The sequence below is a fragment of the Morus notabilis genome, unplaced genomic scaffold, assembly GCF_000414095.1.
Source record: "Morus notabilis unplaced genomic scaffold, ASM41409v2 Scaffold314, whole genome shotgun sequence".
In the NCBI taxonomy this organism is placed as follows: Eukaryota; Viridiplantae; Streptophyta; class Magnoliopsida; order Rosales; family Moraceae; genus Morus; species Morus notabilis.
In genome coordinates this window covers 426653-442703 of record NW_010360279.1, presented here as the reverse complement: position 1 = coordinate 442703, position 16051 = coordinate 426653, and the positions used below count along the sequence as shown (strand labels likewise).

Below are 16051 nucleotides of genomic sequence, written 5' to 3'. Positions count from 1 at the left end.
ATTAAACGATTACATGATAAAAAGTAAAAATAAAAATAAATTAAATCAAGTTTCGTTATGTTGCAATAATATACTACCAAATATCTGGTGACTATCACTAATGGTAATACAGATAATTTAACATATGGAATGCCTTACATCCTAGCCACATCTAAAGAAAAGAAAGTATTGACAATGCATGCATCATCTGAGCAACCTTTTCCAACCCATGGTACGGGCATTTGTGAACATGCATCACCCTTCCAGTTCCAATTCTCCCGAATGTCCAGGGGGCAAACTCCAACAAAAATAAGGAAACAGAGAGAGAGAGAGAGAGAAGGGGGCAAAAAATCATAAGCTTACACCAAGATCACGAAGGTGGGCACCAGCCTCCTGCAGGAGGTTTTCTGTGTTTCATAACCACCACTTCCAGTATGCCATCGGGCCGAAAACTCGGAGAAAACAAACGAGGGTCTACAGGACCAGGCAGGCTAAACGAAATGGTAAATGGTCCAGGGGGACATAGTTGCTGAACCTTCATCTGATACACGGTTGATGAGTCTCTTAGAGGACCTACACCACCTGTCATAACTCCTTCAATATGGACTCTCCCATCACGTTGAATCTCACATTTTATCTTACCTGCAGAAAAAACAAGCATTACCTAATCATTCATCCTTATATGCAATAGCATTCAACGGAAACTTGGTTCTCATGCCCTGCAACATATATAGCTCATGTTTATGTAAAGGAATGTAATGGAAAGCGGAAGCTTATTAGAAATTGGAGTTGGGAACAATTTAAGTTCCTTACCATTTCTTTCTTCATATTTACCAACTTTGAGAACATGAATCACAATAAGATTGTTACTAAAATATCCTTCGGCACAAATCACACACGGTTATTTCCTAAAGACTTGGGAACAGTATAGACTTAATTTGGGCTTAGGATTGGGCTTCCCATTCCTTATTCTCTCAGTCATGTGCCCGACTTCATTTGCATGCTTGATTTTGTAAGTGAGCACATGAATGGATGAGACGAAGAAACACCCTTCTCATTCTCTTTCCATTCATGATATGAAGACGCACTCTTAGATTGTGTTTATTAAAAGGGAAAGAAAATGTGGAGGAAAGGTAGACAAATTGGTTGAGAAAAATTGGAGAGGAAGGGGAGGACCTTTCTCATATTCAATTTCCCTCCTTAACTTCTTAAATTCTTCAAACACTGAAAGGATCAAAACTGGAGTCGTGTGGAGAACTTTAAATCCCTCACACAATCATACCCTCCTCTAATCCTCATACAAAACAACGACAAGTCTTAAAATCCATCTACTAATTTTTTTCACCCCTATCCATCCTTCCACTTTTCCCTCCTAACAAACAAGGCCTAAAAGACAACAAAATTTATACTAATTACAAATTCAAGAGTGGTCAGCTGAAGTGCAAGGGTCTAGCATTGCAGAAGGGATACGTAATCAATGAAAGCATACTTACATTGATCTTTCTTGACACCAGGAAGTGCAACTCTGAAAAGGTAAGCACCTTCACTCTCACCGACGTCAACAAGACCAACCGGAGGCCCAACACTTCCTTCCTTTGCAGTTCCCGTAAAAACAACAGATGGCTTCAGTTGTGGATTGCCCGCAAACTTTTGCCCCTCCATGAGATCAAATATGTTGAGCTCACAAGAATATATTCACCTAAACGTTAGGTATAATAAGCAATTAATCAAACTTGATGAAGTCACAGCATTTAAGTACATCTAATCTTTAACAGTAAATCGAATTTAGGTTCTCTTATACGGCTGCTACTATGATTCCCAATGCAGCGTGATAATCAGTACAACATGAATTACAGCTATTTCCTATCAAAGTTGAATACACAATCAGACGAAATTCACATATAAATTCATAATCTCCATTTTTGTCTCCAAGCATAAACGATAAATAGAAAGCAGAAGAGACGAAAACAAAATTAAGCTATTGCAGATTTTCGAGCCTCGAATCGTAATTGAAGGAGCCTAAGCCTGGAAAGCAACAAGAGAGGGAGAAGTGACGAGTCAAGAACCCGAGCTAGCCCTAGCAATGGAGGAAGAAAAATCGGAATGGGGACAGCTCTAATCCCCTTATAACTTAATAAAGGATTAAAATTATACAATCCAGTCCTTTAAAAATGAAATTTTGTGCCAAAAATGGGAATGGGATCAAATCCCTTATCCAGTTCGGCCCTTTTACGATCCCCTCTAATACTATCAACAAACAGGCCCTTATAATTTTAGCATGAACAGAGAATAGAATATTTCAATGCAATGAACAATCTTTAAACTTTGTGTCATTTGTTTATATCAAAACCCAATTAAAATTGTAAGAAAAGTTTTCAAAACTAATAAACCTGAAAGAGTGATCCTTAATTCAGATATTGCCACCAAGAAAAAAAAAAAAAAAAACAAAAACCCAAACACACAAACAAACAAAAAAAAAAAAAAAAAAACACAAACACAAACACACAAACAAACAAAAAAAAGAAAAAAAAAACAAACAAACAACAACAACAAGAAGTTAAGAACCCTAAGCCCTAAAGCAACAAGTGCCCAGAATGTGAGATACGGATCGGAGGGATTCCAATTTCCATTCCAAATTACTTTGAATGGCATGCAAATGCAAAATACGACGTCGTATTAGCTTTTCGTCAACTGAAAGTTTTTTACATATATGATTCCGCCATATTTACCGTATTCGTCGTTGTCGTCGCCGGTGTAAAGAACGACGCCGTCTCTCTGGTCTTGTTCTCCGACTCCGACTCCTCTTATGAAAAAAAATAAAGAAAGAAAATCAAATCAAATTAGGGGAAAAATTGGTATAATACATAGACGCATCCTAAAAATAATAATAATAATAATAATAATTTGAATTTGAGAGAGAGGGAGAGATCTAGATGATTTGAGGTTATTTTTTTGGAGTAAAACTTAAAAAAATTTAAATTATAATTTTATTTAAATTTATATTTATTTGTAAAATTTAGTTTAAATTTGAATTTTAACTCGAGTTTTAATTTGAATTTGAAGTTAAAATTTGAGTTTAAAGGTCCGTTTAATTTGTTGATTCGAGTTTTTAATTTGAATTGAGACATGAATTTATGTGATAATTTTTTACTGTAATAAAAAAGTTAGATGTAATTATTTGTGAGAACTTTTTACTGTAACAAAACTCGAATCGGTGAAATAAACGGAACCTAGTTTCTCCTTCAAATCTAAGTTTTTAAACTCAAACTCAAGTTAATAAATAATATTTTTTCTATTTTTAAAAACGTCATAATTTTTTCGTTTTAATTCTGATTTAGAATTTTTTTTTATGCGTTCACCATGAAGAGACGAATAAAATTTCACTCATATACCATATTAAAATTTTTCATCACCATTAAGTTTTTATTAAAATACTATCTAAATTAAATTTAAGTTTTGACTCACTTAAATACAAACTCAAATAGATTCTCAATTTAAATCATAACTCAATTACACACATTTAAATACAAACTACAATTTTAATTTTAATTTAACTCAAAATCTACACTCAAATCTATAATTTAAAAATACAACCGAGTAAGCCTGAATCAATTTTCAAACGTTTCTGAAAGATTTAAAAGAAAAAAAAAAGAAAGAAAGAAGAAGATGAGACTTTGTCTTTCACAGAGAAAAGGGGATCATCTTTAAGAGCCCGTTTGATTGGAGGATTCATTCTCTGATTTGAATCATGGTTCATGGTTCGTTACAGTATTTTTTCTCATAAAAAACACACGTAAATTGAAAATAGTTCTAATCCATAAACCAAACGGGCTCTAAGTCTCAAATGGATTGTCTGAAAAAATTAAGATGAAGTGGCAGTAAATGGCCGACGGTGACGGACTTCTGATGGGTGATCGACGACTAAGATCTGAAGAAATCGCGTAGGTTACTGCAGCAACAAACGGTGAAACTCACAACAGTGGAAGGCTTTGTTGCTCACGGTGGTGAAGGGAAGGAAAGGATGTGAAGGGAACAAAAGAAAATAGAATTTTAGGGTTTTTATTTGAGGATTTAGGGTTTGACCACGTGTTAATTGATTATTTTGTAAACTCGATTACTACAATTGCATGACTAAATAAGAAAATTTCATCTTATTTAGCTTCTTTTCATTATGTATCTTTTGATTGAAGGCTTCAAGATGAAAATATAAAGAAGCCATTCTTTTTCATGACTTCCTTGAATTGGGTTCCTTTTCGGAAAAAAAAAAAAAGAGTAAGTTCGAATTATGGTACATCAAATGAAACAAGGCAACCCCATAAGAACCCATATCTAGAGCTAATATCATATAACCCAATTGAGATATTGTAGAATAAGTTAAACCTCTCTTAATATCCTTTTTAAGTAAAGGCTAAAGTGGCACCTCAAAGTAATATTTACCTAACAAAGCTATTAGATTCATTATATAAAGCATAATTATGAAAAGAGAAAAATTTTAACTGCTACCATAATAGCAGCATGTATAAGAGTCGAAATAAGAATAGGCCATTTCATAGCATCATCTAACCATCCATGAATGAGAAATTGGGCAGATTTAGCCATTACACCAACAAATAATAGAAAGACACACAAAGTAGCAAAGTAAAGAAAAATAAACAAAAAGTAAAGAAAAAGGGCTGAACAATAATAATAGGAAGAGTATAAGCGTGCATAATTTTTATTTAAATGGCATTTTTGTAATTAATTTGAACAAAACGGTCTCAGTGCAAATGTAAATTCACCATAATCTTAGGATCAAAATCGATGAGTCTTCTTGAAAAGAAAAAAAAAAAGTTTCGTCTTTAAAGACAGAGCGAAAAACAAATCTTCACAAGAGCATTTTGAAGAGATACTTATCAAAATAGAGAAGGAAATTTTGTAATTTAGATGTGACCATAATGAGGGTGAATTTATAGTCAATGTTTTAGATATGGATCATGTGACAATATAAATAAAATAAAATAAAATAAAGATAGTTTACTTTCTTATTTGGAAGACTTTTTACCCCCGATATTACAGTGAGTTATCCTACTATTAGAACAAAATCCATAACACGGTAGGAATAGAATGATTATAACTTCAAATACCCTTAGACCATTCATAGTGCAATAAGCAAACTTTCCTGGATCGTGGGAGTTTTTTTTTTTTTCTTAGAATAATTTTGATGGTTTAGAAGCGTTATTACATGTCGTGCTGTATGTTATGTCTGATAATAGAATATGATCAATAAATAATATACATTTTATGTAATTTGGAAAAAAAAAAAAAAAAAAAACACACACATTTTACATTTCACAATTCACATTTTATTTGCTTTATTGAGATGGAGTTTGAATGGATATTGAGATATACAAATGAACACGAACGTTATTATGCAGCGGGCTAATAGAGGGGTTTTTTTTTTCTTTTTCTTTTTCTTCAGTAATTGTTAATTGAATTTTTTCTTCATATATATGTTATATTGTGTCACCTAATTAAGATGTGAATCATGCTTAGTTGATCGAAAAAACAACACATATAAAAAAACCTGTTAATAGTACATTTATATACAAAAACAACAAATATAATAACTTGTTTATATATAATAACTCATTTGTGATGTATAATTTTAAAAGAGAAGCACGTGCTTAGCACGTGCCTCGCTTTACTAGTATATATAAATAAATGTATAATTATATTCTATGGAAATGTCTTACGGATAAATATGAAAAGATTCCATATTATATGAATAGTGTGAAATAGTTTTTTCTTAGAACGACATGTCCTTTTTCGGATACAGATGACCAATATAATGAAATTTCAGCAGCAAAATGCTGGATGATTTTTCAGTCGTTCATTGAAAGCTAAACAACAGTCGTTTTATACATTAATATATCATTTCACTAAATAAACGACACCAAATGGATTTTCACAGGATTTTTTGGACGACATACGCGATAGGATGTCTTGTTTATTTGTAAAATGAAGATGAAAGTTAAATAAAATTCCATGTCGTTAAGGATTTCTTTTGGGGGTCTTTTTACACTATTACCCATATGTTTTTATCTAAATTATAGACACCCTTTTGTTTAGTGAGATTAGTAGAATATAAGTGGCAAATTATTTATTTATTTATTTTTATCATACATCATTCTCTGAAAACACAAACTCTTGAGAGTGGAATTTTCTTATTTAGCCAAATAATATCTCAACATAAATTAGGAAGACGAATAAATGAACAAGAAAATAATCTTAAAACTTCATATCTAAGTTGCACATTAGATAGATTTATGAGTTTATAAAAAAAACACTTGACATTCTCCAATCTCCTCCCTTTCTCAAAACATGGCAGCGTATTTGACTTTCTAAACAAGCAAAACAACAACGGCCAACATATCAACAGTCTTAAAGTCCCAACCCAAAATTACAAAATGGGTTGCAGTTTACATCCTTGAGCCCCAAAAGAGAAAAGGAAAAGTCGTTACATTAAAAATCCTTTATATGCAGCTGGACCGACCCCAACTAGCCAACAAAAAGAAAAATTGCTCCCCAAGAAGCGACCTTCTTGTTCGTAGGATTAGTAGTGTCAACTCTCATTTTTTGGTGTGTTTTATGATCACTCCTTCGAAAATGCCATCTGATCTGAAGTTGGGAGCAAAGAGCCTCGGATCCACAGGCCCTGGAAGAGTGAAAGACAGTGTGAATGGTCCCGGCGGGCATAACTGCTGAAACTTCATCTCAAACACGCGTGAAGGTTTTCTTATAGTTTTACCCCCGGTCGTCAACCCTCGCACGTGAACCTTCCCGGCAGATTCAATCTCGCAGCTGAATTTGCCTGCCACCATAAATAGCATCATTTCAATTAGCAAGGACAAAGAGCCCACAATCAGTTTTTGTTGAACAGAAACGGGAAGGGAAAAAACGGAAGCAAAGCACACCATGGAGAGAAAAACTTGATCAGACATGGAAAAACTACTTCATTTATCTTATGCTAACATGACAAAATCATAAACAAAATGATAACATACAATAATCTTTTCTGACCCCTGGTAGAGCAACTCGAAAATAGTATGCAACTTTGCTAACGCCAACATCCACGACACCAACTGGAGGTCCCAGTTTTCCTTTCTTCGCAATCCCGGATAAAACAATGGACGCATCTGATTTGGGGATGCATTTTTGCACATCCAAAAGAAGAGGCATAATGGCTGGTCCATCAGACATACGTGCCCTTTGGAAATCTCCTTTGCTAATATAATATTTTCCCACAGGAAACATAGGTATTGAGTCACAGTCATCACGCCTTCTCTTAAACTTTTGCTGAGATCTGACCGATGGATGTGCATACCCATCTGAAATTTTTTGTCCCATGCTTGATGTCTCCTTACCACTATCCGAGAAATTCTGTTCACCGTCATCATTGCCATTGTGGTAGTTGTGTTCAAATTGGACAAACTCATCCATATCTATCTTGAAATCTCTCAGACGAGATAGAGATCTGAACTTATCTAAGTCCTCTTCCCTATGCAACATAACGGGATCATCAATAAGAACAATCCCTTTCACAACCCTAAAGCTTTGAGGATACCATATCTGTTCATGGAGATCCAAAGGGAAAAACCTCATGAACTGCCGAGTGTCTTCAGACACCGACAAATTTGGAAAATGCAGACTGCCCTTTATGTACTTATGCAACATTTCTGGCTTCAAAATCAGGCAACGCTCAGCTTTCCTCAGGAGATAGTAATATAAATTCTCCAACAAAACAATACTAACATATGAAGGTCCCAAATCTTTCAATGTGTATGGCGGTGAATCCTTGGCTAGTCTTTGAAATGCGGAGCTTCTTGGGTTATCAATAGTTACATCAGGACCTAAATATGTGCCCATAATGAAGTTCAGCAAAAAGTTCTTGTCATCATTTGACGAATTATCTGATCTTCCATCGCCGTCATCTTTTTGTTCCAAGTCCATACTTCAAGCTTATCACTTCTATATAGCAGTATCGTACCCAAAAATAAAATAAATTAAATTAAATTAAATCCATTTCAGAAAGTAAATCAAAAATTGGCTCCATAAGAGAAACACAGAGAGTAAAAAAATATAACTTTTAGAAGACCATCCTATACCCATATATGAAATTAGCTAAACCAAAGCACTTCCATAGCCAAGTCTTTTCATAAATTAATATTCAAATTGCAGCAAGGAGCAATATAATCGTCTTAGGTTTCTATCTTTGCCAAATAAAAGTATCCCCTAAAAGAACAGAGAAAATGTCTAGGACACCATAAAAATCAAGGAATGCATGCAGTACCAAAAAAAAAAAAAAAAAAAAGGTTCACCACCACAAAGGACAAAAAAGTGACATGGGATTAAGATTATTCCTATAATTCCTTGAATTTTGGATTTGTTAATTTGTGTAAAACAAAAATTTCCAAAGATTATACATATATGTTTTTGCAGCAACTCTTCCCAAAAAACACAATAAAAGAAAGAAAATACTGAAAAGCGAACAATATAGAACAATATACATATATAATTGAAAGACAAATGGAGAACATTTCGCAGAGATAATTTAAAACAATGAGTATGTCATCAGCATTCAACCGCAAAACCAACAAAAATATGGAAAAACAAATAAATTTAACAGGAAAGTTAAATTGCCTAAGGAAGCTGATTGTTAGGAAAGTTTCAACTAATTAATTATCCATTTAAGTCTCAAGATATTGAAATTAATCAAACTAATTTAGGTTTTTCTTTCCAATAGGGAAATATCGGATTAAGATCATTCACGGGGGGAGAAAAACACTACCTCAAAATTTGAACATCTCTACAACATTTCTCGTTGCTCCAAGAAGCTTTGCTGCAGAAATTTGCCTTCTACGCAATGGAAATCTCGCTGGTGAAGCCCAAAAATGAAGCTTCAGTTCTGCTTCCCTGAAGAGAAGAAGAAGGAGAGACAGAGAGAGAGTGACGAATTTTAGTGGAGTTTTATATTATTATTATTATTATTATTATTATAAACGACAAAAACTAAGAACGACATGATGTCAGAACGACATAGTTACAAAAGATGCCAAAATAACGACAAATATGACCTCATTCGTTTCGCTCATTCGAGTTTAAAATTCAAATTTTGATACAGTAAAAAATTTTTATAAACAATCACATTTAATTTTTTTACTACAGTAAAATTTTTTTACATATAATTAAATCTCAATTCGAATTTTAAATTCGAATCAGCGAAACGAATGAGTCGACGTCAAATACAAACACGCATTTTTCTTTTTTGTTGCAATACAGGCATTTTTCTTTTTGCGACTGAAATGAAAACATTTATACAATTAACCGTACAAATTCTTTTAGATTTAACTTCTAACGATAAAATCACGGACGAGGAGGTGGAAGAAATTCAAGATACAACAAAAAATGAATGAGAAAAACGTCATTAACTGAAACGACGTCTATATATACATATATTTCAAACCACAATGGATTCATAATCTTTTTCTAAAAAAAAAAAGAAAAAGAGAAAAATTAAAACGACAAATTTAGGAAACGGCATAAATGAAAAAGATTGACAGCACGATTGAAAAATCGTCACGTAAATTAATAATAAGTGATTATATTTATTAATGAAAAAATAGCAACTCTACGCTACATAAATTAGTACAAAATAATTAAAATTATGGTTGATATTCTGATTATAGTTGGTATTCTTACTGCCTTAAAAATAAAATATGACAATATACAAAAACAACAATAAGCCACGCTAAAGTAAATTATCTCTGTCGACAATTTAATTCTCGAATTAGTCACATATTTTGTAAGCACAATGACTAAATTATCAATAAAAAAAAAGTTCTAAAAGTATTATCAAATCACAAAAAATACTTGAGAGAATCACTCGTTCACTTCGCTGATTCGAGTTGAGATGTGATTTTATGTGAGAACTTTTTACTGTAACAAAAAGTTAGATGTGATTGTTTGTGAGAGTTTTTTACTGTAAAAAAACTCAAATTTTAAACTCGAATCAGCGAATTGAACGGAGAATACTAATAATCATAAGGAAATACTAAATAATAGTTGTTGCGATATATCTTCAAAGGTTTTCGAATTGTTTATTAAAGAGTAAAGACGTGAGCTACTTTATGGAGCAATGGCCTCTGTTCACTTGCAAATTTTGCTTGCTGCTTCTGATTTTGACGTGGCTTGTTGTTGTATTGATTTTGACACCAAATATCAGTATGGTGACCATATCATAAGCTGAACAAAATTATAAAAACCGTTCAAAAAAACCAAAGCAATCGAGGAAGGCATGTCCAAAGTCTAATGATTGGGGGAGATTCTCAAGAAAAAACGACATGTTTTCAATGCGAAAATTCGAGATCCAGATTCCGAAAGAATGAGAATGATTCTTTATTTTTATTCTATGACTGATCCCAACCTTATTGGATCGACTACTACTTTTTTTGTCGGCTCCAGACTCCAGTGGTGGTCCATAAATACCTTACTTTGTTTTGTTTCGTTCCATCCACATGCTTATCATTAAAGTTCGACTACAAATTAAAATTAAAAAAAAAATTAGAGATGGGGTGAGAGAGGCTCGAACTCTCGACCTCAGGATAACTCAGAAAGCTATGAGACCTACGCGCTAGCCAACTGCGCCACCACCCCATTTTGCTGAGATTAAACTGAATGTATAAAAAATTAAATTTTGAAACATTGATTTTAATTAATTAAATATGACATCAAGGATAAACTTTTTAAAAAGAAAATAAAAATACATAGAAGATAGATTTTGTATAATTTGAAAAGTACAGTGAGTTGATCACAATATTTTAAAAATAAAAGGTGGATTTACTCATTCTAATTTACAACGCAAAAGATCTTTTATTACTATAATTATTATTCCTTTTGTTTCCAATATTTCTCCATTGCTTGCTAAGTTGCTCCTTTGGTTGTTTGTTTGAAACACAAAGTGGGAACGAGCAATTCTGATTGTAATGGGTAAGTTTATAATTTTTTGTTTTAATTGGACGGTTGATTGTCTTTATTTCAAACGGACGTGGCATGATATACCTACAATGTTATATTCCCAATATCGCTAAGCAAGCTATTGAAACAAACAAAATACCAAACTTGCAGTTTGATCCATGAACTGTTCTCTTTTGCTTTTTCTTCACTCTTTTCCCTTTTCCAATATCTCATATCCTCCAATATAGACTACTACTATATGATACATTGCTGAGTACACACACACACACACACACACACACACACACATATATATATATATATATATATATATATATGAAGGAGAGCAGTCTAACTAGGTGTCATCCCATGCAAGCTGTCACTCGGTGGACCCCATCAAGTATTGGATCTCACGTTACCAAATGAGAGACATCAATTGATGCAATGCTATAATGTGTCTTGTTTAGATAATCTCTAATCTAATGTTTACATTTGATATATTGATTTATTAGTTCAAACTTCGAAAGGGTTGATCAAACTTTGATAACTCCATCATACATGATTGAGTTGTGAAAGCTTTTGAATAGATTTAACAAATATTTTCTTCTTTTAAGAATTAATTAAATATTTTCTTCTTTTTTTGGTTAATTTCTAATTTCTGTGGCTCCAGTTCATCAGACAAATCAAACTAAAACTCTTTTCTTTAGAATCTAATTACTTGAGGGTGTTTTCCCATACCCGAAGACCATCAAAGAAAAGAGAAGAAAAAAAAAGGTAAGTTGGACCGTCAAAGCCAATCATTTCAAAATAGCCTCTCTCATGATTCATAAGTCCCAGACTTTGCATTGCTTTGCACAGACCACAAGCCTCGAAGCTTGAGCTTTCTTAATTCTCTTCTCTCTAGACGTTTCCCGTTTTCTTGTTATCTGTTTTTCTTTTTATGTTTGTTTGCTGATTTGTCTCCCTTTGAATGTGTATATATATATATATATGTATATATAAAAGCAAAGTATCTGATTTTTGTTTTTGTTCTAGAAGACAGAAGTAGTACTAGACCACGCCAAAACCAAGATCCACTTTACTGTTTATTCCGTCCTTTTCTTTAACTTCCCTTTTGTTGTGTGTATATATATACACACACATAACATATGTATCAGCTGTGTAATCGGTACCTGACATTCCCAATCTGTTACATTCTTTCCCACCTATCATTAGTTCTGATTTGTTTCTTCTGAGAATCATTTGTCTTTCACTTTATTCTCTTCTTCATAAACTAATCATTTCCATTCCAGAAAATCTCTAATGGAGGTAATCTAATTATCTCTTCTTTTCACCATATATAAATGTTTAGTAAGCTGTTTATCTACAGATATTTACAAAAAAGTACTGCAGTAAGAGCATGTATATGATCAATGGACTAATTGTTTCCTAATGTGTCTTAAGAAGATCTAAACTTCACTGCAAGTTCTTGTTTGGTGCGTTTTGTAAAAATGTTTACGGTACTAATGTGTTAAGTATTGTGTTGCAGAGTGTTGAATTGAAGGTAGAGATGGTTGGCATACATGAGAAGAGACTCCGGAAATGCCTTTCCAAATTAAAAGGCATGACTCTATTCGTTATTATTTTTTTTATGAATCGTCAAATTCTAATTAACTTTCGTAATTTTTTTTTTTTTCGATCTTATATGATTCTGATGTAATCTTAAAAAAAAGAAAAATCTACTTATAATTCTTAGTTTGATGAGTAAATAACAAAATCGAGAATAATTGCTTGCAGGGATAGAAAAGGTGGAAGTGGATGCAAATAGTCAGAAAGTAGTGGTGACGGGTTATGCAAATAGGAACAAAATACTAAAAGCAGTGAGAAGAGGAGGTCTAAGAGCTGATTTCTGGTCTGCCCAAAATGAGCTCCTTCATGCCTATGCTCATGCTGGTGTTGCTTATGGCACCTTCAGATTCAGCAGCTTCAACGTCTTCTAGAAGTTTCTCTCCTCTCTTCTCTGCAATCAACACAATCATTTCTGGTTTCTTCCTTAAACTGGGACCCATGATGTACCACATGTATACCAATTACCAAGCCGGTTTTTTCTTTTTTCTTTTTTTTTCTTTTTTTTTTATTCGTTTCTCTTTTTTTTTTTTTTTTTTTTTTTTTTTTTTTTTTTTTTTTTCTTCTTTTACAAGGAATCGCAACATGTTACATGATGATACATAGAGAGAAATGTAGAAGAATCTAAGGGCTCGTTTGGTAATTTTTGTAAAATAATTTTGTTTTCAATACAAAAGTAAAAATGAGATTGTTTTAAGAATTATTTTGAAATTCATTCTTAAATTACGTTTGATTAATTTTTTAAAAGATTATTTTGAGTATAATAAAAAAGTGAAATCGTGTTTGATTATAATTATTAATTAATATATTATAACATTATTAATAAGTACTGAAAAATAAAAATAAATAATTTTTAACTGTTTTTTAATTTATTCATAAAAACTATTCACACAATTTTTTATTTTCGTTTGTGTTTTTCAAAACATCCCGTTCACTTCGCTGATTCGAGTTGAGATGTGATTTTGTGTGAGAGCTTTTTACTGTAGCAAAAAAGTTAGATGTGACTGTTTCTGAGAGCTTTTTACTGTAGCAAAACTCAAATTCTAAACTCGAATCGACAAAATGAACGGAGCCGCAAATATGATTTGTATACCATTTTGATTTTCGTACCTCAAAAAACGTGTAAAAACGTTTTTAAAAACGAATAAAAATTAATTCTAAACGCAAGTTTTGCCCATTTTTCACTTTTTTTTTCTCTCTCTCTGTGGTAAGTTATCAAGTTCTCTTTCAAGTCATCAATCAGATTACTTCTCTTTTAAGTCAAAAGGCTGAGAGATCTCTGAGATAATGATTAGTTAAGATTATTGTACTTAGCAAATAAGCAGATCCTTTTCTTTCTTTCTTTTTTTTCCCCCTATAGTTTTGTACGTTGAAACTTGTTGCTAGAATAAGGCAAATTATGCAGAATCTACCTCAATATGTGAAGAACACGATAGAAATATTTTATTTAAATTATCCACAACTGTCACGTTTCTTTGTAGCCAATAGTTAAATTTAAAGAAAAGAATGTTGTCGATTGTATAAATGGAAATGCTTCCATTATCAATAAGTGGAAATCTGGATAATAAGAAATAAATAAATTGAAAACTAAAAACATACAATACAACATGTAATAATAATAATAATAATAATGACATGCAATACAAACCAAACATGCCCAAAATAAATAAATTGAAAAGTAATAATGTGACAGTCGAATTTCGCCAACAAAAAACTGGTCGGGTTACCTCTTGGTTTCCCTTTGGATTACCGGCCGTGTATATATATTTTGACAGGAAATGGTGAATTATTTGTGTGTGAGGATCTATTGAAGACCCCTAAGATATTAATGACACAAGGGAATTTATAGTGGTTCACTTTATAAATTTCAGAGCTACATCCACTATAATCTTGTATTTCTTTATCTTTGGGTAAGATACAGTTTAAAATGTATTTTCTTAGCTTGCTTTCTTTTTTTCCTGAACCCCCCCCCCCCCCCCCCCCCCCCTCGTTGGGGGTCTTTCACCTTTTATACTGGGGCTTCCTTCGCTCGGGTCGTTTCCCTCACAGCTAGAAGCACTCAAGTGCTCTCATTTGGTAGGCCCAGACGTAGCCCACTAATTTGCACTGTTCATCAAATCTGTTTAGTCTTCTATTACGGCTCTGTGCTTCTCCGTAATACTTTCATGTCCCCTGTGGGGGCAGTCTGACAGTTCGTAATTAATGCTCGCAGACCACCTCCACTTGTGCACGTAACCCGTAATGTCCCCTAAAGGACGTTTCCCTCGTCGCCAGTACTTCTCAGCCCAACCGCCTTCTTTGATGGCAACTTCCTGTGGTCGAGAGATCTTCATCCTATTGCGTCGATGGCGCAATTGGTCGGCGCCACAATGGGTCGTCGTCTTGACTTAGACTCCGTCCCGGAGCCTTCGCGGAGGCCTAAGAGGAGCTTGCAAGCGTCGAGGGTTGCTTGCTTGGTGGGGGTTGATCAAGGCCACGTGTCGCGGCATACTTCGCCCACGCGTCTGCCATATTTTCCCACACAACAGCTACCCACCAGGTTGAGGGCACCTTTTGGGTGGCCTTGGACTTAGGTTCGGTTGCCTCTCAGTGCTTTGGGTGTGAGAAACCGGTCCCGAGCCTCCGTTTGCAATGATGGCCTGGGACCGTCGGATATCCTTCGGGGAACGTAACCGTCGCGTCGATCGATTTCTCATGATAACATACGACCTTTAATTCAAAAGAACGGATATGGGCCCTTGGATCGTGACCTCTCTACTTCCCGCCCTATTTTATCACCGTTAGATATGGGCAGGTTTTCCTGGCCATTGGATCTTTAAGATCTTCATCTGACGGTCAGAGGGTCGAAGACGCCCGTCCCTTTAAATACCTTTTACGAGCTCGAGAGCCATTTTTTCGAAACTTCCATTTTTTTTTCTTCGCATCTGTTGGACCGCCGCCTCCTCCGACGGACTCCTTACTCTCCAACTTCACGACCGTGTTGTCTGCTTTTAGGCGTACCGCGTGACCGCTTCTTCTTCTCCGGTAAGCTTTCTCGCCCCCTGTCTGTTGCTTATATACATAGGCTCCTTCTATCTCTCTGTTTTGAACCCTGTGTATATGTCTAAAGAGTGTGTGGGACGTAGAAACTAGGGAGACTTACTTCGTTTCATTTTTTCACGTCCGGATGCCGTCCCTTTGCTGTCTGTGTGCTTCTGGCTTCTGGGTTCTGGGTCTGGATTCCTATAAGCATTCGCCGTTACCATTCTTGCATGAATGGTCGGCGTCATGTCGTGGCGTTTTGAGTTGTCGTAGTTTTTAGGGTAGCCGTTCTTTCATCCTCTCGACGTCAGGATTTTAACTTAGCTCTTTGTCTGTTTAATCACTAGAACAATGGCCCAAAGTTCCCCCAGTCGAGAGGATTCTCCGGTCGTCCGTCCAGACCCCCCCCCCCCCCTGGGGGGGGGCCCCCCCCGCAAAAGGCGCCCCGGTGGGG

At 34.4% G+C, this 16051-nt stretch overlaps 1 protein-coding gene and 1 non-coding gene across 2 annotated transcripts; both read right to left on the bottom strand.

Moving 5' to 3' along the window:
• LOC21407535 (increased DNA methylation 3) lies at nt 1-8968 on the bottom strand. The gene is made up of 5 exons (XM_010096216.2): nt 8807-8968; nt 7023-7986; nt 6591-6829; nt 1473-1674; nt 1-621 (listed from the first exon to the last, which is right to left on the bottom strand). The coding sequence occupies exons 2-5, from the start codon at nt 7966-7968 to the stop codon at nt 350-352; spliced, it is 1659 nt and encodes a 552-aa protein (XP_010094518.2). The 5' UTR covers nt 7969-7986; nt 8807-8968; the 3' UTR covers nt 1-349.
• Nucleotides 8969-10585: 1617 nt separating this feature from the next.
• TRNAM-CAU lies at nt 10586-10671 on the bottom strand. Its single transcript is given in 2 exon segments — nt 10586-10621; nt 10634-10671. It is a non-coding gene; the product is annotated as a tRNA-Met (tRNA).
• Nucleotides 10672-16051: the final 5380 nt, after the last annotated feature.